The following is a 23,514-nucleotide window of genomic DNA, read 5'->3' on the forward strand; positions in this document are numbered from 1 at the left end:
ATTGATGGGGACAGTGGCTGCAATTGATGGGGACAGTGGCTGCAATTGATGGGCACAGTGGCTGCAATTGATGGGGACAGTGGTTGCAATTGATGGGCACAGTGGCTGCAATTGATGGGGACAGTGGCTGCAATTGATGGGGACAGTGGTTGCAATTGATGGGGACAGTGGCTGCAATTGATGGGCACAGTGGCTGCAATTGATGGGCACAGTGGCTGCAATTGATGGGGACAGTGGCTGCAATTGATGGGCACAGTGGCTGCAATTGATGGGAACAGTGGCTGCAATTGATGGGGACAGTGGCTGCATTTGATGGGGACAGTGGCTGCAATTGATGGGGACAGTGGCTGCAATTGATGGGCACAGTGGTTGCAATTGATGGGCACAGTGGCTGCAATTGATGGGCACAGTGGCTGCAATTGATGGGGACAGTGGCTGCAATTGATGGGGACAGTGGCTGCAATTGATGGGCACAGTGAAGGTTTGTTTGCGCCCCCCAGCCGTTATAACGATGTTTAACCGTTTTGAAAATGCTTTTCAGGTGCTTTGCCTAAAAATGGGCGGGGCGTTTTGGAAGCACTAAATACAGCGCCCCCAACACGCCCCACAGATGCTGCTTGCAGGACTTTTTCAGAACGTCCCGCAAGCGCCCCGCCCCCAATGTGGAAAGTCACACTGGAATGAAACGACAACTGATGGGCACAAGGGGGTGTGGCATGACAACTGATGGGCACTGGGGTGTAAGGTGACAATTGAAGGGCACAGAGGGCTGTGGGGTGACAACTGATGGGAATGGGGGATGTGTACTGACAACTGATGGGCACATGGGGGTGTGACAAGACAACTGATGGGCACATGGGAATGTGGCATGACAACTGATGGGCACACGGGGGTGTGGTATGACAACCGATGGGCATTGAGGAAAGATGACAACTGATGGGCACATGGGGGTGTGGCAAGACAACTGATGGGCACATGGAATGTTGCATGACAACTGATGGGCACATGTGGGTGTGGCATGACAACCGATGGGCACATAGGGGTGTGGCTTGACAACTGATGGGCACATGGGGGTGTAGCATGAAAACTGATGGGCACATGTGGGTGTGGCATGACAACCGATGGGCACATAGGGGTGTGGCTTGACAACTGATGGGCACATGGGGGTGTGGCATGAAAACTGATGGGCACATGGGGGTGTAGCATGAAAACTGATAGGCACAGGGGGCATGGCATGACAACTGATGGGCACATTAGGGTGTTGCATGACAATTGATGGGCACATTGGGGTGTGGCATGACAACTGATGGGCACATTGGGGTGTGGCATGACAATTGATGGGCACATTGGGGTGTTGCATGACAACTGATGGGCACATGGGGGTGTGACATGACAACTGATGGGCACTGGGGTGTGGGCTTACAATTGAAGGGCACAGAGGGCTGTGGGATGAAAATTGATGGGAATGGGTGGTGTGGGATGACAACTGATGGGCACAGGGGGGTGTAAGGTGACAATTGATGGGCATGGGAGGGCTGACAACTGATGCAGGCTGGGTGTCCCTCCTCATACGGGCTATGGGGTATGAAGCAATAAGCGGGAGAGATGACAGGTCCCGGTAACGGTGGGCAGTCCTTTTATCACACCCGTTTCCCCCTCCCTCCCAATTACCGCTCCTCACCCGCTCCGCCCCTTACCTTCTCCGCCTCGCTCAAGCCAGCCTTCCCGTGCTGACGTCACGCACCTGTGAAGGAGAAGCGTGCCGTGCGTCGTTACGTTAACTCATGAATCCCTTCACACCTCGGGTTTTTTTGTTGCTAGGAGACACGTTGTCCGCCCGAGCTCGGGACCCCGCCCAGCGACCACGTGACCCCACCCTCTTTTTGTTTGTTATTATTTCCTCTTATTATTATTGTCGTTATAATTATTATTTATCATTTGAATTATTATTTATATCTATAGTATTATTATTAATATCGTTATTTATAATAAAAATGAATAATATTAATAATAATGTTGGCATTCTTTTAATTATATGTATGCATTATTATTTATTATTAATATTATTTTAGTAGTAGTCTATTAATAATATCAATAACAGAAATAATAATAATAATATTGCCATTATATTTTTTCTTATTTTTGTAGTATTTCTATTTATTATTATTTAAGGTAATTATTATTATTATTATTATTATTATTATTATTATTATTATTAAATTATTATGTTGTTATTTTATAGGTATCATTAATACAAATAATAGTAGCAGTGTTTATATTATATTTAGGATGTATAGGTATGTATTATTAATATTCTTATTAAAATGCTATTATGTTGTTGTTATTATATTTATATTTACCATAGAATAAATCAGTCACTGTGATTTAAAGTAGAACTAAAGGCAAATCTTTTTTTTTTTCATTTTGATTATAGTTAGAACCTCTGCCATTATTTTATTTTATGTTTTTATTTTTTTTAGACGTCTGTGTTCCATTGGTGAGATTTCCATTCATTTCCTGCACCATGGCCAAAACAGGAAGTGAGAAGAAATTCATGCAAATTAAAGTATACCTAAAGGATTTTTTTTTTTTAGTTTTAGATACAGTGGAAATGGATTAGAACCCTTGTCAGTCTTTTATTGCAGTCTGTGCCCCCATTAGGGAGATCCCCCCTCTCTATTTGTCCTGTCAACTATTATCATTGGGTTGTCTCCAGAAAAGTAATAGGGGACATATTCCAATGAGTACACTAGTTCTGGTGACCTGGGAGTTTTCCTTAATTTGCAGGGATTTCCTCTCACTTCCTGTTTGGCTATAGGACAGGAAGTGAAGGGAAATCTCCCCGATGGGACACAGATAGTGTGGGGGGGGGGGAATCTCACAGGGGTTGTAACCCTCCCTTACCCCATCCAAAATGAAAAAAAAGTTTTGCCTTTAGTGGACTTTAGTAGACTTTAAGGGTACCACCAGATCACCAAAACTGGATGCTGGTGACTTTGGAGTTTGCTGACCCAACTGCGATGTAACATGGCCGCCCCTAAAGGGTTCGGATATGAAGAGTATGAAGGTCACATTACATAAACAGCACCTCGCTCCTTATATACATTATGTTTTACTGTAATTCCGCATACGCTCACCGGCCACTTGCTAGTACCGGGTTGGACCCTTTTTTGCCTTCATTCTTTGTGGCATAAATTCAACAAGGAGAGAGAGTGAGAGAAAGAAATAACAAAAAAGGAAAGAAGAGGGATGGAGGGAGGAAGAAATAAAAAAAGAAAAAGAAGGAGGGATAGAGGGAGAGAGAAAGAAAGAAAAAGAAGGAAAGATAGAGGGAGAGAGAAAGAGAGAAAAAGAAGGAAAGATAGAGGGAGAGAGAGAAAGAGAGACAAAGAAGGAAAGAAAGAGGGAGAGGGAAAGAGAGAAAGAAAGTAAGAAAGAAAGAAAGAAAGAAAAAAAGAAAAATAAGGAAAGAAAGAGGGATGGAGGGAGAAAGAAAGAAATAAAGAAGGAAAGAAAAAGAAGGAAATAAAGAGGGATGGAGGGAGAGAGAAAGAAAAAGAAGGAAAGTAAGAAAGAGGGATGGAGGGAAGAAAGAAAGCAGGATAGAGGGAGAGTGAAAAAAAAAAGAAAGAAAGAAAAGAAGGACATGGCCTAGCACAGTGATGGTGAACCTTGGCACCCCAGATGTTTTGGAACTACATTTCCCATGAGGCACAACTACACTGCAGAGTGCATGAGCATCATGGGAAATGTAGTTCCAAAACATCTGGGGTGCCAAGGTTCTCCATCACTGGCCTAGCAGGAGCAAATTGCACCATGACCAAAAACATAAAATGCTGGGTGGGGCTTAAAGGGGGTGTGATTAAATAGAGTCTGAGGTGATTTACATATTGGAGAATGTGGTTATATAGAGGGACAGAAAAAAGAGAAAGAAAGAAAGAGGGATGGAGGAAGAGAGAAAGAAAGAAAGAGGGATGGAGGAAGAGAGAAAGAAAGAAAGAGGGATGGAGGAAGAGAGAAAGAAAGAAAGAAAAAAAAAGAGGGACGGAGGGAGAGAGGAAAAACGAAAGAGGGATTAAGGGAGAAAGAAAGAAAGAAAAAAAAAGAAAGAAAGAGGGAGAAAGAAAGAGAATATAAAAAAGAAAGAAGGAAATCAAGAGGGATGGAGGGAGAGAGAAAGAAAGAAAAAAAGAGTGATCAAGGGAGAAAGAAAACAAATTAAAAAAGAAAGAGGGATGGAGAGAAAGAGAAAGAGGAAAGAAAGAAAGACAGTGGGATCAAGGGAGAAAGAAAGAAAATAAAAAAATAAACAAAGAGGGATGGAGGGAGAGAGAAAATTAAAAAAGAAAGAAATAAGGAAAGAAAGAAAGAGGGATGGAGGGAGAGAAAGAAAGTGGAGTGAGAGAGAAAGAAAGAAAGAGGGATCAAGGGAGAAAGAAAGAAAGAAAAGAAAAAAAAGAAAGAGGGATGGAGAGAGAGAGAAAGAGGAAAGAAAGAAAGAAAGAAAGAAAGAAAGAAAGAAAGAAAGAAAGAAAGAAAGAAAGAAAGAAAGAAAGAAAGAAAGAAAGAAAGAAAGAAAGTGGGATCAAGAGAGAAAGAAAGAAAAAAACAGGGATGGAGGGAGAGAGAGAAAGAGAAAATTAAAAAAGAAAGAAAGAAGAAAAGAAAGAGGGATGGAGGGAGAGAGAGAGAGAAAGAGAGAGAGAAAAAAAATAAAGAAGAAAAGAGGGATGGAGGGAGAGAGCGAGAAAGAAAGTAAGGGGGATAGAGGGATTTCTGTGAATGTCTCAGGCAGATCGGGATTGTTGCCAGCTATGCTATAGTATTAAAGTACTCACTGCTCTCCCAGCACCTACATCAAAGTTATGTAGGGAGGGAGGTGAGGGGGGATGTGGAGGAGCTGGGCCAGCACAGACAATAATTAGACACTATTAGAAGAGCAGGAGTGGAGGAGCTGGGCCAGCACTGACAGTAATTAGACACTATTAGAAGAGCAGGAGTGGAGGAGCTGGGCCAGCACTGACAATAATTAGACACTATTAGAAGAGCAGGGGTGGAGGAGCTGGGCCAGCACTGACAGTAATTAGACACTATTAGAACAGGAGACTTTACTGGGAAACGACTCTCGTCTAGAAAGTTCATTTGAAGTTGTGTGTTGTGTAAGTGAAACATAGGAAACAATGGGCCAGAAGAAGAACGCAGGGGGAATGAGACCTTAATTTTTCTGTAATATTTAATAACGGATGACAGGGTCTCTTTTAATGTCATGTGACCTATAATTGTAAACCCGGTACTGCCCCTTTAAATCTCTTTGCCTGATAGCACCGCCCACCGCACTGCAGAGTGACAGGCACAGGAGCCAATGGAGCGGCTAGAATACACCCCGTGCCCTGTTCTGACCAATCACAGCACGCCTTTCCTTAGAGACCCGTTTGGATAGTGAGGGGAAAATAACATTCCTGATATGACTGTTTCCTAAAAGAAGAAATATAAAGTGAAATGAGACCGTCCGGTTGTGTTTTGTTACCTATGGCCGGGATAACACGGCGGGCTCCGGGAAAATGTCTCCCGCGGTAGGGAAGAGCGCGCTCTAGTGGAAGGAGTCATGTGACGGGTCAGCTGATCAGGCGGCTGTCATGGCTCTTCGCTGCTCTCCCGTTCCGCTGCCGGATTCGGTGTCCGCGGATATGCAGAACATGAAGCAGCTGTCCGGGGAGGTGAGGAGACTGAGAGGGCGGTTCATAGAAGGTGAAGGCTGAATGACAGTCATCAGCGTGCCCCCCCCCCCATTTCAGCTGCCGCTGTGGTTCGTTCCAGTACAGAATACAGCAGAGACATAGGGGTGGTCGGGAGGTACCACAGTATCAAGAGGGGAGGGGACAATCAGAATGCCACATCCGCGTGTGTCCCCTTCCCCCTGCTGCTGTGGTTCATTCCAGTGGAGAACACTGCAGTGACATGGGACGGTCGGGAGGTACCATAGCGGGAGAGGGTGGGGGATTGGCATATAATCTGACACACCTAGAAGTGTCGAATAGTGGCAGTGCCCACCCCACAAAATAAAAAAAAGCCTTTTTTTTTACTTTCCCTAATCTGTGGTCACATGACACTGCAGACCTCAGTCTTCTCCTTTTACTTCCTGTTTGGGTCCTTCTTCGGGTGTTAGTGCCAGCATGAAATGGACACTTCTGATTGGATCTTCAGAGGTGGGGTCTCTCAGGATCCGTAGGGGTTCTTATGTTATCACAGGGAACGGTGCCCACATCAGTGCCTGCATGAAATGGACATTTCTGATTGGATCTTCAGAGGTGGGGTCTTTCAGGATCCGTAGGGGTACTTATGTTATCACAGGGAACGGTGCCCACATCAGTGCCTGCATGAAATGGACACTTCTGATTGGATCTTCAGAGGTGGGGTCTCTCAGGATCCGTAGGGGTACTTATGTTATCACAGGGAACGGTGCCCACATCAGTGCCTGCATGAAATGGACACTTCTGATTGGATCTTCAGAGGTGGGGGTCTCTCAGGATCCGTAGGGGTACTTATGTTATCACAGGGAACGGTGCCCACATCAGTGCCTGCATGAAATGGACACTTCTGATTGGATCTTCAGAGGTGGGGTCTCTCAGGATCCGTAGGGGTACTTATGTTATCACAGGGAACGGTGCCCACATCAGTGCCTGCATGAAATGGACACTTCTGATTGGATCTTCAGAGGTGGGGGTCTCTCAGGATCCGTAGGGGTACTTATGTTATCACAGGGAACGGTGCCCACATCAGTGCCTGCATGAAATGGACACTTCTGATTGGATCTTCAGAGGTGGGGTCTCTCAGGATTCTGAGGGGTACTTATGTTATCACAGGGAACGGTGCCCACATCAGTGCCTGCATGAAATGGACACTTCTGATTGGATCTTCAGAGGTGGGGTCTCTCAGGATCCGTAGGGGTACTTATGTTATCACAGGGAATGGTGCCCACATCAGTGCCTGCATGAAATGGACACTTCCTATTGGATGTTTTGAGGTGGGGTCCTCTCAGGATCCAGAATAGGACTGGCAGCATCACGGATAGGCTGGTAGGTGATCTCGTACACCACGAAATTGGCGGTTCCCTTTCACCCAGCAATGGATTTAGGTGAGTATATCTGGCTTCACAAGGTAAGGGGGCCAGAAAGGGGCTTTAAAAAGGAACTTCATTCCTCCCAACCCCCCAGTTCCACCTCTCCTCCACCACACTTAACTTTTTGCTGGGTGACCTACAAAAAACATCCAGCGGTGTTCTATAAGGATCCACTGGACCATCCTGGGTCCTGCGCCACCATGTCGTCAGGAGGCTGTCTGCAAAAACCCAAAAAGACTATGACATCACAGATTAGGATCAGGGATATTTTCTGTAAGTACCAGGAAGAGACAGCCCCCTCCCCTGATGACATCACAGTCTAAGATGGAGCACATCATCAGGGGGTACTGGATGCAAGTACTAAAGAGACAGCCGCCTCCCCTGATGACATCACAGATAAGGTTGGCACAGGTGCATACCCCACAGTATATCCTCGGGGGCAGCTGCACATATCAGAAAGAGAGCCATCCCCTTATGAATGTCACATTACAGTGACATACCCTGAGGCTGTCTGCAAAAAGACTATGACATCACAGATTAGGATCAGGGATATTTTCTGTAAAAGCCAGGAAGAGACAGCCCCCTCCCCTGATGACATCACAGTCTAAGATGGAGCACATCATCAGGGGGTACTGGAGGCCAGTACTAAAGAGACAGCCCCCTCCCCTGATGACATCACAGATTAGGATGGAGCACATCATCAGGGGTACTGGCTGTAAGTACTGGAAAGAGACAGCTGCTCCCCCTGATGACATCACAGATAAGGTTGGCACAGGTGCATACCCCACAGTATATCCTAGGGGGCAGATGCACATATCAGATAGAGACCATCCCCTTATGAATGTCTCATTACAGTGACATACTCTGAGGCTGTCTGCAAAAAGACTATGACATCACAGATTAAGATCAGGGGTATTTTCTGTAAGTACCAGGAAGAGACAGCCCCCTCCCCTGATGACATCACAGTCTAAGATGGCGCACATCATCAGGGGGTACTGGATGCAAGTACTAAAGAGACAGCCGCCTCCCCTGATGACATCACAGATTAGTATGGAGCATGTCATAATCAGGGGTACTGGCTGTAAGTACTGGCAAGAGACAGCCGCCTCCCCTGATGACATCACAGATTAGGATGGAGCACATCAGGGGTACTGGCTGTAAGTACTGGAAAGAGACAGCCGCCTCCCCTGATGACATCACAGATTAGGATGGAGCACATCATCAGGGGTACTGGCTGTAAGTACTGGAAAGAGACAGCTGCTCCCCCTGATGACATCACAGATTAAGATGGAGAACGTCATCGTCAGGGGTACTGGCTGTAAGTACCAGAAAGAGACAGCCACCTTCCCTGATGACATCACAGATTAGGATGGAGCACATCATCAGGGGTACTGGCTGAAAGTACCAGAAAGAGACAGCTGCTCCCCCTGATGACATCACAGATTAAGATGGAGCACGTCATTGTCAGGGGTACTGGCTAAAAGTACCAGAAAGAGACAGCCGCCTCCCCTGATGACATCACAGATAAGGTGCATACCCCACAGTATATCCTCGGGGGGCAGCTGCACATATCAGAAAGAGAGCCATCCCCTTATGAATGTCTCATTACAGTGATATACCCTGCGGCCTCCCGGGTTGCATAATATGGGTATCCCAGGCAGGTGACCCTAGGAGGAGGGAGTCGGGGAAGTCCAAGGAGAATTGAACACCTGCCCAGATGGTGCTATTTATCATAGTAAATAAATATGTATCGTCAGAGCCATCTAGTGGCCATAATGCAGTATTTTTCCCCAGCCCTAAAACATTTCACGCATGAATAACGTTCAATCTGGAAAGCAAAATAGCCTAATAACATTCTTTTTTTTCCTCCCCGGTTGCACAGATTAAATAGAAATACAAATCACATTTTTTTTTTTTAATAAACCCTTGTGTGATTGGTTTAGATGTTGGACATTATGTGGCAGTTTGGTATGATGGCGTCTTGTAGCGCTTAATGATAGACTGGAGCCAGAGATTTCCCTGAGCTCATTATACGTTGTGCTGGGGGTCAGGTAATGAGGAAATGATGGGATTATGTCAGGAAATGGGAGGATACAATGTATACATTTCCATCGCTGACCTTTACTTGTCTTCTCTTCCGCAGCAAGTGTGCCGACTCTGCAAAGTCATCTTCTCCTTTATGAAGGAGCAGAAGGAGGTAATTTCTAACAGTCCTCAACATTGTCTGGGATAGAAAAATAAAGAAGAGGAAATAGAAATCTCTTCTCTTGGGAGCAAATAAAGTAGTTGGAAACCCTAAGGGCCCCGGGGTGGGGGGTGGGGCTTAGCTGCAATTTTACTGCCCCCCCCCCCCCCCCCCCCGACCGTCTGCCTCAACACTAACATGCACTATGCATGCATTTGCAGTGCAGTAGAAATAATTCCCATGATCATCAGCTCCATCTAGTGGCCAAAATGCTGTATATTTTCTCATTGAGGTATTCTTCACTGAGGCATCCATTGTTGCATGCCACTGTCGACATGGAATCCAGCAATGGTTGCATGGCATGATTACTGGTGGTGGTGACAGTGGGCGGGCACAAAATTACTGATGGTGATGGCAGTGGACTGGCACATGATTACTGATGGTGGCAATAGTGTACTATTACTGATGGTGACAATGGAGGGTGGGCACATGATTACTGATGGTGACGACAGTGGGCGGTCACACGATTACTGATGGTGGTGACGACAGTGGGCGGGCACACGATTACTGATGGTGGTGACGGCAGTGGGCGGGCACACGATTACTGATGGTGGTGACGGCAGTGGGCGGGCACATGATTACTGATGGTGGTGACGACAGTGAGCGGGCACACGATTACTGATGGTGGTGACGACAGTGGGCGGGCACACGATTGCTGGTGGTGACAAAATGCATGTATATTTTCTCATTGAGGTATTCTTCACTGAGGCATCCATTGTTGCATGCCACTGTCGACATGGAATCCAGCAATGGTTGCATGACATGATTACTGGTGGTGGTGACAGCGGGCGGGCACAAAATTACTGATGTTAACGGCAGTGGACTGGCACATGATTACTGATGGTGGGAACAGTGTACAGGCATGCGATTATTGATGGTGACAATGGGGGGGGCGGGCAGACGATTACTGATGGTGACAATGGAGGGCGGGCACATGATTACTGATGGTGGTGACGACAGTGGGCGGGCACATGATTACTGATGGTGACGACAGTGGGCGGGCACATGATTACTGATGGTGACGACAGTGGGCGGGCACATGATTACTGATGGTGATGACAGTGGGCGGGCACATGATTACTGATGGTGACGACAGTGGGCGGGCACATGATTACTGATGGTGGTGACGACAGTGGGCGGGCACATGATTACTGATGGTGGTGACGACAGTGGGCGGGCACACGATTACTGATGGTGGTGACGACAGTGGGCGGGCACACGATTGCTGGTGACGACAATGGGCGGGCACACGATTACTTGTGGTGACAACAGTGGGCCGTGCTTGTCTAATGGGTATTGACATAGCCACTTGTAGTTCCTCCTTGGTCCATGTGACAACGCAGAAGCACAGAAGTCACATAAGACCTAATTCAGACAGCCAATTGGCTTCTCCATGAGTAGGAATCTGTGATTCTTACTGGTGGAGAAGCTTCGGCCCCGCGTTCAATGTTTTTTTATCATTATGGAAGGGAGATCTCACTGGTTGGGCAGTCAGGGTTGTCTGGCCACTATATTATAAAATACATTCAGCACGGAGACGATTGGTGGATTTAGATCCGCACACTATCTATGTAGCCGTTGTAGTTCCACATTTAGTTTGCTGACTTTGAGTCTCCTGAACACATTTTCATCTGATCTGTTCTGATGCAGGTTGATCAGTTCACGTCGCAGTTGGAAGACTTTGCCAGAGACAACGGGATCATTCTGGGGCCCCTGAGGAACATAGTGAGGAGCGTTCTTCTTGTACTAAACGGTGAGGCTACTGTAGTTTAGGGAATGCTGATTGGGTATCACCTCCTTCTTCTTCTCTTGTTTTTTTCCCTTAGTTCCTCTTTACTTGTCTATGGATTGCATCAAAAATAAAATCATTTTTGCAAAACCGTCACCAAAAGAAAGCTTTGCTTGTCCTAAAAAAAAATATATATACAAAAACGCCTTTTTAGTAGGAGGGTTAGAACTTCTGCCTCTCCATTTCTTAAACGGGTGTCACACTCACAGGAAGTGGGAAAATTCTCAATGGTGTCACAGATTAACCACTTCCCTACCAGCCGCAGTAGATCGATCGATCTATCAATTTTTTATAGATGGAGATATATAGATCTATAATATGAGAGAGATATAGCTAGATAGATCTAAATATAGAGATTTTATATATGTGTGTGTGTGTGTGTGTATATGTGTGTGTGTGTGTGTGTGTGTGTGTGTGTGTATTTATATATATATAGATAGATAGATAGATAGATAGATAGATAGATAGATAGATAGATAGATAGATTCACGTGGGCAGCGCATATTTGTGTGCGGGCGTAACGTATCCTATTTACGCTACGCCTCCGCAACTTTGACAGGCAAGTTGCAGTATTCACAAAGCAAATTTGCGGCGGCGTAGCGTAAATAGGCCGGCGTAAACCCGCCTAATTCAAATCTGGAAGAGGTGGGCGTGTTTTATTTAAATGAATTGTGACCCCACGTAAATGACGCTTTTTCCAAACGGCGCATGCGCCGTCCGTGAAAGTATCCCAGTGCGCATGCTCCAAATTAACCCGCAAAAAGCCAATGCTTTCGACGTGAACGTAAATGACGCACAGCCCTATTCGCGAACAATTTACGCAATCGACGGAAAATTCGACGCGGTCCCGACGTCCATACTTAACATTGGCTGCGCCTCATATAGCAGGGGTAACTTTACGCCGGAAAAAGCGTTACGTAAACGGCGTATCTGTAATGCCACAGCCGGGCGTACGTTCGTGAATTGGCGTATCTAGCTGATTTACATATTCTAGGCGTAAATCAGCGTACACGCCCCTAGCGGTTAGCGTAAATATGCAGTTAAGATACGACGGCGTAGGAGACTTACGCTGGTCGTATCTTAGAGAAATTCTGGCATATCTGATTCTTTGAATCAGGCGCCAAGATACGACGCCTCAGAGTCAGAGATACGACGGCATATCTGGAGATACGCCGTCGTATCTCCTACCTGAATCTGGCCCATAGCTTGTGTGTGTGTGTGTATGTGTGTGTATATATATATATATATATATATATATATATATATATATATATATATATATATATATATATATATATATATATATATATATATATATATATATATATATATATATATATATATATATATATATATATATATATATATATATATATATATATATATATATATATATATATATATATATATATATATATATATATATATATATATATATATATATATATATATATATATATATATATATATATATATATATATATATATATATATATATATATATATATATATATATATATATATATATATATATATATATATATATATATATATATATATATATATATATATATATATATATATATATATATATATATATATATATATATATATATATATATATATATATATATATATATATATATATATATATATATATATATATATATATATATATATAAAATTTCTTTTCTCTCTATCGCAGTAGGAAAGAGGTTAGACCCGGTTCATGGTCGAAGCTACAGCCATGACCCTGGTATAAATTTTTAGGGCTGGCTATTCTCTTTCAGGTAAAAGTACTCTGAGCGGCTGGGCAGCCACTAAAATACTTTTATAGGTGGCAGAACAGGGAACTGCCATTACCGGTCTCTCCCGAGCGATCGGGAAGCCCAGTGACAATGCGGCTGGCGGCATCCAGCTTCGGCCTCTCAGTGAGAGTAACTGAAGCTGTTTCTCCCACTGTGTGGCATCAGAACCTGGAAGCGATGACTATTTTGTCACTTCCGGTTCCGGCTTTTTGTTTACTGGTGGCTTAGCGACCAGTGAAGCAGCAGATCTGTGTCTGATCGGCTGCAATAGAGTGGGGGGGCCTCAGGTACCTCCTCTCTCCATTAAGCATACCTGTCATTGCTAAGAGATGTTTACATTCCTTTTGACAGAAATTTAAGTAATCAAAAAAAGAAAACACTGTAAAAAAAAAAAAAAAAAAAGTAATAAAATAATAAAGATTTTTTAAAGCGCCTCAGTCACCCGGTGCGAACACACAGTGGCGAACACACACGTCGGTTCCGCACACATATGTAAACGGTGATCGCGCCACATGTGAGGTATCACCGTGAACGTTGGAGCAAGAACAATAATTCTAGCACCAGATCTCCTCTGTAACTCCAAACTGGTAACTTGCAAAGGCTTTTAAAGCGTCACCTTTAGATAATTTAACGTGCCGCAATTTGTCGCTAGAAAAAGCTTGAAAGGAGTTGTACATTTTCCGTAACAAAAAAAAAAATGGCTGCATATAAAAAAAAAAATAACATCCACTGATTACGGTTTGTGTTCCCCTCTGATCTAGCTGCCCTGAAAAGAAACCTAAAATGGGAAGAGCTGAGAGCGGATCTCATCACCCTAGGTGAGAAGATTGTCTCCTGTACATGGTATAGATGTCACCCCGGTGTTGTGTGCTGATTTCTGTTCTCTATACACAGGGCTGGATGAGGAGAAAGCTGCCTATTTTGCAGAGGAGGTGAGTGATTCTGGTCCTTGTGTATCCAACAGGGATTGACCCTCAAGTGGTGACTCGTTCCACCGCAGCAGGGGGCGTAATAGCGCCATGTGTTTTTGTTTTTTTTAACCACTTGAGGACCTTGCCTGTTTTTCAGATTCGGTCTTTACAAGATTAAAACAGTTTTTTTTTTGCTAGAAAATTACTTAAAACCCCCAAACATTATATATATATTTTTTCTAACACCCTAGAGAATAAAATGGCGGTCATTGCAATACTTTTTGTCACACCGTATTTGCGCAGCGGTCTTACAAGCGCACTTTTTTTGGAAAAAATTCACTTTTTTGAATTAAAAAATAAGACAACAGTAAAGTTAGCCCAATCTTTTTTGAAAGATAATGTTACGCCGAGTAAATTGATACCTAACATGTCACACTTCAAAATTGCGCCCGCTCGTGGAATGGCGTCAAACTTTTACCCTTAAAAATCTCCATGGGCGACGTTTAAAAAATTCTATAGGTTGCATCTTTTGAGTTACAGAGGAGGTCTAGGGCTAGAATTAATGCTCTCGCTCTACCAATCGCAGTGATACCTCACATGTGTGGTTTGAACACCGTTTTCATATGCTGGCACTACTCAAGTATGCGTTCGCTTCTGCGCTCAAGCTCGTCGGGACGGGGCGCTTTAAAAAAATATATTTTTTTGTTTTCTTATTTATGTTTATTTATTTTATTAATTTTTACACTTAAAAAAAAAAAAAAGGGTTACTTTTATTCCTATTACAAGGAATGTAAACATCCCTTGTAATAAAAAAAAGTATGACACGTCCTTCCTAAATATGAGATCTGGGGTCAAAAAGACCTCGCATCTCATATTTAGACTAAAATGCATTTATCCACTCGCCAACCCGGCCTTTTATGGCACTTTATTGATTACAAGTTTAAATCAGTATTTTATGCTAGAAAATAAATATACTTAAAACCCCCAAACAGTGTGTGTGTGTGTGTGTGTGTGTGTGTGTATATAAATATATATATATATATATATATATATATATATATATATATATATATATATATATATATATATATATATATATATATATATATAAATGCGCTATTTGCGCCAAGGTTTTTCAAATGCAAGTTTTGGGAAAAAAACGCAATATATAGCACATTTTTCAGGATTTTTTGGGTAAAATATGAAAGATGATGCTACTCCGAGTAAATGCATACCTAACATGTCACACGTTAACCACTTCCCGCCCGCCATATAGCAGAATGACAGGAGGAAAGTGGTTTTTATTATCCTGACTGGGCGTCCTAGGAAGTCCAGCAGGATAACCCACGATCAAGTGCCCATCAGTAATGCCTGCCAGTGCCTCCTCATCAGTGCCGACTATCAGTCTCCATCAGTGCCACCTATAAGTACCCATCAGTGCCGCATATTGGTGCCCATCTGTGAAAGAGAAAACTTATTTACAAGATTTTATAACAGAAACAAAGAAAAAAAATGTGTTTTTTATTTTTTTTCAAAATTTTGGGAAAAAAAAATGTGCATTTATTATTTTATTTGCATTACATGTTTGCTTTGGAGTCTGAAAAGCATTGCAACTGCTATCAGTAGATGGCGGGGGCAATGCACCGGATCATGCAGACTATTCCTTCAACCCCAGGTCTGTATGGAGGTACGGACCTCCACTTATGGGGCTGGAGGAAAGTAATCAATGGTATACAAGTGCAGTGTTGTCGCCTCCCTTTTGCCGCAGTGGCAGATGGGATTTGTAGTCTTCCGTGCACAGTTCCTGGGTAATGGATCACTCGGGCTAATTCAAGCGCAGACGCACTGAAAAAAAATGTGAAGAACCCCCACAATTGAGGTGTGCTGGGCTCAAGGGGCCTTGAAGTTGCATGAAAGTTGGACCCAAGTAGTGCATGAACTACTTTGACATCTCTGTGGATTTAAGTCTCGCCTACATGAATGGTTATCATTGGAAAACATGGGGTATGACTTGTAATGCGACTTGAAGTCGTATGACAAGCGTGAATTGGGTGTCAGGCTCTATTCACACTGCTGTGACGGCAAAGTTGCCTGTGACTTCCTTTCCGACTTGAATGCTATTGGAGCTGAAATCGCATCCAGGTCAGACCAAAGTAGTGCAGGAAGTCGGCGCGACTTGTTTAGCATCAGTTAAGATGGTTCTCATAGGGAAACATTGAATTTGACGTGGCATGTGACTTGGGGCCTCACACGTCGGATCCCATGTCGTAACGGTGTGAACCGAGCCAAAGACCCGTTGCCTTGTTGGAAACGTGCCCATTCAGGTACAAGTCTTAGTGGAAGTCAGGTTTTAATATTTATTGTGTAGAGGGCAAAACCCAATACATGTCATTACAATGGTATGGATTCCTCTATTGTGATGTAGGGTGCATGCTATGACCTAATCTGCTTTGTATTCCTCTGATTGCAGTGGCGTCACGACGCAGCAGCGCTGTCGCGGCTGGCAGTTGGTCGAACACTCAGTATTAACCAATTGGTGGACATGGAGTGGAAGTTTGGAGGTGAGTTATGTGAACATGATTGCGTCTAATTCTTACTTAACCACTTGCGGGGACCGCCCGCCGCCATTGTACTTTGACGTTAAATACCGGGGGTATGACAGTAGATGGCTGCCATAATATAATGTTTGGGGTTCTAAGTAACCATAACCCCCGGGTATCTTTTTAAATTGGAGGGCGGTCGGCTTTCAGATTAAAAGTGTTCTCTGCAGCGGATTTGGCGCAAGATCACTTTTACCGGGGGCCCCCTCCCGCCGCTCTCTCTCGTGGTCTCCGCCGTTTACCAGAGCCGTTGGTAGCGGTAGAGCCGATCTGGTCCTCTCTCCTCTGAGAAATGGAGGGAAAGATGGGCCCCCATTCAGCTCCATACCATTGGAAGACGGAAGCGACGTCGCTTCTGCCCAGTGGTCTTTAAAGGGGACTTATTTTTTATTTTTTTCATTTAAAGGGTAAGTTCACCTTTTTAAAGAAAAATCTGTAAAGTGACCTTACACAGGACCCCCCCCCCCCCCCTTCCAGTCCCGCTGACCTGAAAGGCGGCGATCGCCCGTTCTGAGCCCCGGTATAGCCACCTCACGGCCCGTCCTCTCAGCGGGAAGAGAGCTGAGATGATTTCTAAGCCTGGAAGCCGTGAGGCGGCTATATCGGGGCTCAGAATGGGCGAGGGGGGGTGAGGAGAGGGGGTCCTGTGCAAGTTCACCTTACAGATTTTTCTGTAAAGGGGAACTTACACTTTAAAGGGGTTGTAAAAGTTAGTTTTTTATTTTCTAAATAGGTTCCTTTAAAGGGGTTGTAAAGGTAAGTTTTTTTTACCAAAACATCTGACAGCACCGCCCCCCCTCGAGCCCTTGTTTTACTTACCTCACTGTTTGAAAGTCCCGGGCGCGTGCTTGTCATCTTGTTTGGGTCCCAGCCTGGCCGTTGATTGGCTAGGCTGGGCGGATTGATAGCAGCGCAGCCATTGGCTGGCGCTGCTGTCAATCACAGCGGATGACGTGGCGTGCCGGGGGGCGGGGCCGAGTGATACAGTCGGCGGCTATGGCCGCCGATGTATGACGGGAGCGTGCTCGCAAACGCTTTCCACCATGCGAGGGAGCTTGCATGAACGTGGAAAGCTTTTGCAAAGAGGAGCCGAGACAGTCGCCGAGGGACCCCAGAAGACATGGATCGGGGCCACTGTGTGCAAAACGAACTGCACAGCGGAGGCAAGTATAATATGTTTGTTATTTTAAAAAATTCTGCCTTTTAGTGTCCCTTTAAGCAAGTGCATTAGTGGTTCACTTACCTTTTCCTTCGATTTCCCTTCTAAATGTTTTTTTCCTTTGTCTGAATTTCTCACTTCCTGTTTCTCCTCAGTAAACTTGCCCCCATCATCCATGGGGTTTAGTCAGCCAGAACAGCTTACTGAGGAGGAACAGGAAGTGAGAAATTCAGACAAAGAAAATAAACATTTAGAAGGGAAATGGAAGGAAAAGGTAAGTGAACCAACAATGCACTAGCTTAAAGGGTCACTAAAGGCAACATTTTTTTTTTTAAATAACAAACATATAGGGCCAGATCCTCAAAAGAGATACGGCGGAGTAACTGCTGTTACTCCGTCGTATCCCTGGTCCTAACTATGGTACTGATCCACAGACTCAGTTTCCCATAGTTAGGACGAAGATCCGACATGTGTAATTGAATTACACTGTCGGATCTTAAGGATGCAATTCTAGGCCGGCCGCTAGGTGGCGAGGCCATTGCGGCCGGCGTAGAATATGCAAATGACCAGTTACGGCGATCCACGAACGCTCCGACGGGCCCGTCGCTCTAAATCTACGTCGTTTACGTCGAGTTCCGCCGCGTAAAACTAGGGCTAAGCCCTAGTTGTCTTAAGCCATGTTAAGTATGGCCGTCGTTCCCGCGTCGAATTTTAAATTCTACGTCGTTTGCGTAAGACGTCCGTGAATGGCGCTGGACGCCATTTACGTTAACGTCTAAGCAAATGACGTCGGAGCGACGTCAGTTAGCGCAATGCACGGCGGGTAATTTACCCGACGGAGCATGCGCAGTACGTCCGGCGCGGGAGCGCGCCTAATTTAAATGGGACTCGCCCATTTGAATAGGAACGCCTTGCGCCGGACGGATTTAAGTTACAGTGCTGCAAAATTCCAGGTAAGTGCTTTGTGGATCGGCACCTAACTTTGGAATTTTGCGGCGGAGTAACTTAAATCCCAAAAGTTACGTTGCGCCGCGGCTTTGTGGATAACCCCCATTATATTTAGGCCCCATTCACACCTAGGCGTTTTTACGCCTGAAGCGCACTGCTCACAAACGCCAGAGGGGAGAATTAACATTATTCCCTATGGTGACTGTTCACACCTGAACGCCCAAACGCCTGTCGCGCGAAGCTCAAACAAGTCCCGGACCTTTTTTTGTCGCGCGTATCGTGCGGTTTGGGCGTATTTGAGCGTTTTTTTTCCCCATAGAAAGTAATGGGAAACGCGCGAATTGAGCGTATCGCGCGACAACGGGCGTTTGCTACGGGCGTTTCATTGCTTTAATAAATAGAACTTGTCGCCCATGCAGAAGATTAAAAAAATCTACCAACATAGCAACAAGTGATGAAAAGATGATCATTTTTCCTATTGGCTAAAATAAAAAACGCCGAAGTACAAAAACGTCGCACGACGCTGTATGCAAACGCGCAAATACGCGCGACAAAACGCCCAAAAAAACGACCGAACGACCGACGCTCAGGTGTGAATGCAGCCTTACCTCCACTGTGCAGCTCGTTTTGCACAGAGTGTCCCCTAACCCGGTCTTCTGCGGTCCCTCGGCGGCTGTCTCGGCTCCTCCTCGCAAAAGCTTTCCACCTTCATGCGAGCTCGCATGGTAGAAAGCTATTGCGAGCGCGCTCCCGTGATACAGCAGCGGGCATAGCCGCCAACTGTATCACTCGGCCCCGCCCCCCGGCGTGCCGCGTCATCCGCTGTGATTGACAGCAGCGCCAGCCAATAGCTGCGCTGCTATCAATCCGCCCAGCCTAGCCAATCAACGGCCAGGCTGGGAACCGAAGAATGTCACATGGACGCGCGCGGGACTTTCGAGGGGTCAGGTAAGTAAAACGGGGGTTCGGGGGGGGGGGGCGGTACCATCGGATATTTTTTTTACCTTAAAGCGGAGGTTCACCCTAAAAAACATCTATGCAGCATACTTGCGTCAGCTACAGTATGCTGTTGTTTTTTTTCGCTGTACTTAGCGTTTAATCGTTCATTTTCTTTTCTTCCTCCCGCGGGGAATAGGCGTTCCTATGAAGAGGCGTAGATGGTTGACTTGTGGCTAAGGCGCGTCACGCGTTCCGAAAATAGCCGGACTAGTACTCGGCTCTTCACGGCGCTATACGGCGCCTGCGCACAGACTAGGAGCTGACTGCGCAGGCGCCGTATATAGCCAAGTCCTAGTTCGGCTATTTTCGGAACGCGTGACGGGCCTTATCCGCACGTCAATCATCTACGCCTCTTCATAGGAACGCCTACTCCCCGCGGGAGGAAGAAAAGAAAATGAACGATTAAACGGTAAGTACAGCGAAAAAAAACAACAGCATACTGTAGCTGACTCAAGTATACTGGATGGGATGGTATTTAATTGTTTTAGGGTGAACCTCCGCTTTAAGGTGAAAAAACATTTACCTTTACAACCCCTTTAAAGGAACCTATTTAGAAAATAAAAAACAAACCTTTACAACCCCTTTAAGTGTAAATGTGAGACGTGAGGTCTCTTTGACCCCCAGATCTCATATTTAAGAGGTACTGTCACGCTTTTTTTCCCTGTTACATTCCTTGTAATAAGAATAAAAGTGACCCAGTCCTTTTTTTTTTTTTTGTTTATTTTGTTTTTGTTTTTTTTTTTTTTGATTCATAGATCTAACTCTCTTTATTATCTCTTGTAGTTACAGCAGCCAGTAGTGAACTGGAAAAATCTGGGAGTATTTTCCTGCAGGTAAGTGTCTCGCTATCCACTGACTACCTACCTACGCCTTAAGAACTGTACCCTGCATTTAGTCATCACTGCCATGTTAGTCTTATGCCGCGTACACACCATCACTTTATGTGATGAAAAAAAACGACACTTTCTGTGAAGTAAAAAATGACGTTTTTGAAACTTCAATTTTCAAAGACGAAGTTGCCTACACACCATCGTTTTTCTCACAATGATCTTGCAAAGCGAGGTTACGTTCCACCACGTTTTTCCATTGAAGCTCGCTTCATAAGTAGCTTCTGGGCATGCGTGGATGAAAAAACATCTTAGAAAACGACGTTTTTTGCTACACACGGTCAATTTCTGTGAAGTAAAAAGTGCACTTTTGAAAAACGACACATAAAATTGAAGCATGCTTCAATTTTTTTTGGTCGTTTTTTACAAGACATAAAACGATGTTTTCCCCCACACACAGTCAATTAAAGTGACGTTTTTAAAAACGTAATTTTTTTAATCACATAAAGTGATGGTGTGTACGGAGCATTATATCAACCAATCATGAATCGGGCAATGTTTGTGGCGCAGTAGAACAGATCACATTTATTATGGCCCCATCATTGGGCTTGGTTTTAGATTTTTTTTTTTTTTACTTTGAAGTAGTTGTAAAGGCTGAACGTTTTTTTTTAACCACCTGCCGACCACCTGCCATCGTTAAACGTCGGCTGTTGGAAGAGAAATATAATTGTTATGGCAGTAGCTAGCCATAACCCGGCCGAGCTCGCATGCAGAAGCGAACGCATAAGTCAGCAGCGCCGACATATTAAAAAACGTTGTTCAAACCACACATGTGAGGTATCGCCACGATCGTTGGAGCGAGAGCAATAATTCTAGCCCTGGACCTCCTCTGTAACTCAAAATTTGCAACCTGTCGCATTTTTTTGAACGTCGCCTATGGATATTTTTAAGGGTAAAAGTTTGTCGCCATTCCACGAGAGGGCGCAATTTTGAAGCGTGACATGTTGGGTATCAATTTACTCGGCGTAACATTATCTTTCACAATATAAAAAAAATTTGGATGAACTTTACTGTGTTTTTTTTCTTTAGTTTTTTTTTAAAAAAAGTGTATCTTTTTTCACAAAGAATTGCGCTTGTAAGACCGCTGCACAAATATACGGTGTGACAGAAAGTATTGCAACGACTGCTATTTTATTCTCTAGGGTGTTAGAAAAAATATATATATTTATAATATGTATGTGTGTGTGTTCTAAGTAATTTTATAGCGCAAAAAAAAACATTATTTTAAGAATTTAAGAAATGTTAAGGTTTACAGTCGCTTGAATGACCTGTTTTTTGTGTTCCCTCTTAGTTGAAGATGGTCATTAGAAAAGGCAGCCAGTTGGAACCTGTGTATGTTGGTGAGTTCATTTGTAGTCCATCAAAGATCTTTGTTTTCTGCAAGAAATCTGAATTTGTGCATTAAAAGTTTTATCTAAACCGAACAAGGTAAAATGTAATATATTGCAGCTTATCAGTCCTTGGATGTGGTGGCTGAGGAGGACATTGCTGGGGGGGTGAAGGGGGCAGAGGTGGACATTACTGGGGAGAGGGGTGAGGGGGGCAGAGGACAACATTACTGGTGAGGGGGGCAGAGGACGACATTGTTTAGGGCGGGGGGGGGGTGAAGGGGGCAGAGGTGGACATTACTGGGGAGGGGGGTGAGGGGGGCAGAGGACGACATTGTTTAGGGCAGGGGGGGGGTGAAGGGGGCAGAGGTGGACATTGCTTGGGGGAGGGGGGGTGAAGGGGGCAGAGGAGGACATTGCTTGGGGGGTGAAGGGGGCAGAGGTGGACATTACTGGGGAGAGGGGTGAGGGGGGCAGAGGACGACATTACTGGTGAGTGGGGCAGAGGACGACATTGTTTAGGGCAGGGGGGGGTGAAGTGGGCAGAGGTGGATGTTACTTGGGGGGGTGAAGGGGGCAGAGGAGTACATTGCTGGGGGGGTGAAGGGGGCAGAGGTGGACATTACTGGGGAGGGGGGTGAGGGGGGCAGAGGAGGACATTCTTTAGGGCAGGGGGGGTAAAGGGGGCACAGGTGTATATTTCTTGGGGGGGGGGGTGAAGGGGGCAGAGGAGGACATTGCTGGGGGGGGGGGGGGGGCAGAAGTGGACATTACTGGGGAGGGGGGCAGAGGACGACATTGTTTAGGGGGGGGGGGTGAAGGGGGCAGAGGAGGACATTGCTGGGGGGGTGAAGGGGGCAGAGGACAACATTACTGGGGAGGGGGGCAGAGGACGACATTGTTTAGGGTGGGGGGGGGGGGTGGTGAAGGGGGCAGAGGAGGACATTGCTGTGGGTGGCAGGTGCGGTGAGTTCCCACACTTCTTCTTTTTTTTTTTTTTTTCCCATGACTTGACCCCTGATGTAAACAGATAAATACATTTTCTCATCAGCAGTATATGGCAGTTTTGTGACTTCTATTGGTGTCTGGTTGAAGCTTGTGGGAGGGGTTTTTCTCCCCCGCCCCTCTGTCTGGACAGTGCTGATTGGCCCTGTGTTGATCACATGCCCTCTCCCAGGAGAAAAAAAAACTAGCAACACACACCAGTCTGAGCATGTGCAGCCCATCCTCTTGCTCTGTAAAGATCAGGTTATTTTTTTGGAGATAGTGGAAGAAGGGGAGGATCAGATTTTTTATTTTGTTAAGAGTTCCACTTTAACGGCTCTCTGTTTTCTCCCCAGAGCTGACCCTGCCGCAGTTCTACAGCTTTCTGCATGAGATGGAGCGAGCCAAGAGCAGTCTGGACTGTTTCACGTGACGGGGGCGCCGCAGAAGCCATCTTCTATAAAGACTCCACCAGCGGCAGAGAAATCGGTGCAGATCACACTGTGCGGGACTGTCTTATGGAACGCAGGAGACGGAGAGCCGCAGCGACCAATCCGATTCTAGCGTTCCTTCATTTCTTCGAGTCATTCAATCATTTCATTTCTACAGTGAAGCCTGGACTTTGGTTGCTCCGCATAGAACCTCTGCTGTTTTCTTTGCTTCATTTATTCTTGTGTAGGTTCTTCTGATCCAATTTCTCTGAAAAGTTACACCAGAAATAAAACTTTATACTTAA

The 23,514-nt window shown here is 45.1% G+C and overlaps 2 protein-coding genes across 2 annotated transcripts in view; one reads left to right on the top strand and one right to left on the bottom strand.

Annotated features, from left to right (window-relative positions):
- The window catches only part of MAPRE1 (microtubule associated protein RP/EB family member 1), a 48,538-nt gene extending 46,785 nt beyond the window's left edge, over nt 1-1,753 (bottom strand). The window contains exon 1 of the mRNA XM_040331490.1: nt 1,698-1,753. The gene's annotated coding sequence lies outside the window, so the exon portion shown is untranslated. The remainder of the gene's footprint in view (nt 1-1,697) is intronic.
- Nucleotides 1,754-5,574: 3,821 nt separating this feature from the next.
- COMMD7 (COMM domain containing 7) lies at nt 5,575-23,514 on the top strand. Its single transcript, XM_040330015.1, has 9 exons — nt 5,575-5,717; nt 9,264-9,317; nt 11,016-11,118; nt 13,724-13,780; nt 13,857-13,894; nt 16,344-16,434; nt 20,363-20,412; nt 21,758-21,806; nt 23,135-23,514. The coding sequence occupies exons 1-9, from the start codon at nt 5,637-5,639 to the stop codon at nt 23,209-23,211; spliced, it is 600 nt and encodes a 199-aa protein (XP_040185949.1). The 5' UTR covers nt 5,575-5,636; the 3' UTR covers nt 23,212-23,514.

This window comes from Rana temporaria, chromosome 12 (genome assembly GCF_905171775.1).
Source record: "Rana temporaria chromosome 12, aRanTem1.1, whole genome shotgun sequence".
In the NCBI taxonomy this organism is placed as follows: Eukaryota; Metazoa; Chordata; class Amphibia; order Anura; family Ranidae; genus Rana; species Rana temporaria.

Bases quoted from the DNA above. Each gene is read 5' to 3' on its own strand.
- COMMD7 (XM_040330015.1), top strand. From the start codon at position 5,637: ATGGCTCTTCGCTGCTCTCCCGTTCCGCTGCCGGATTCGGTGTCCGCG. The intron at 20,413-21,757 runs GTAAGTGTCTCG...GTTCCCTCTTAG, and splicing joins CTGGGAGTATTTTCCTGCAG to TTGAAGATGGTCATTAGAAA. The intron at 21,807-23,134 runs GTGAGTTCATTT...TTTTCTCCCCAG, and splicing joins GTTGGAACCTGTGTATGTTG to AGCTGACCCTGCCGCAGTTC.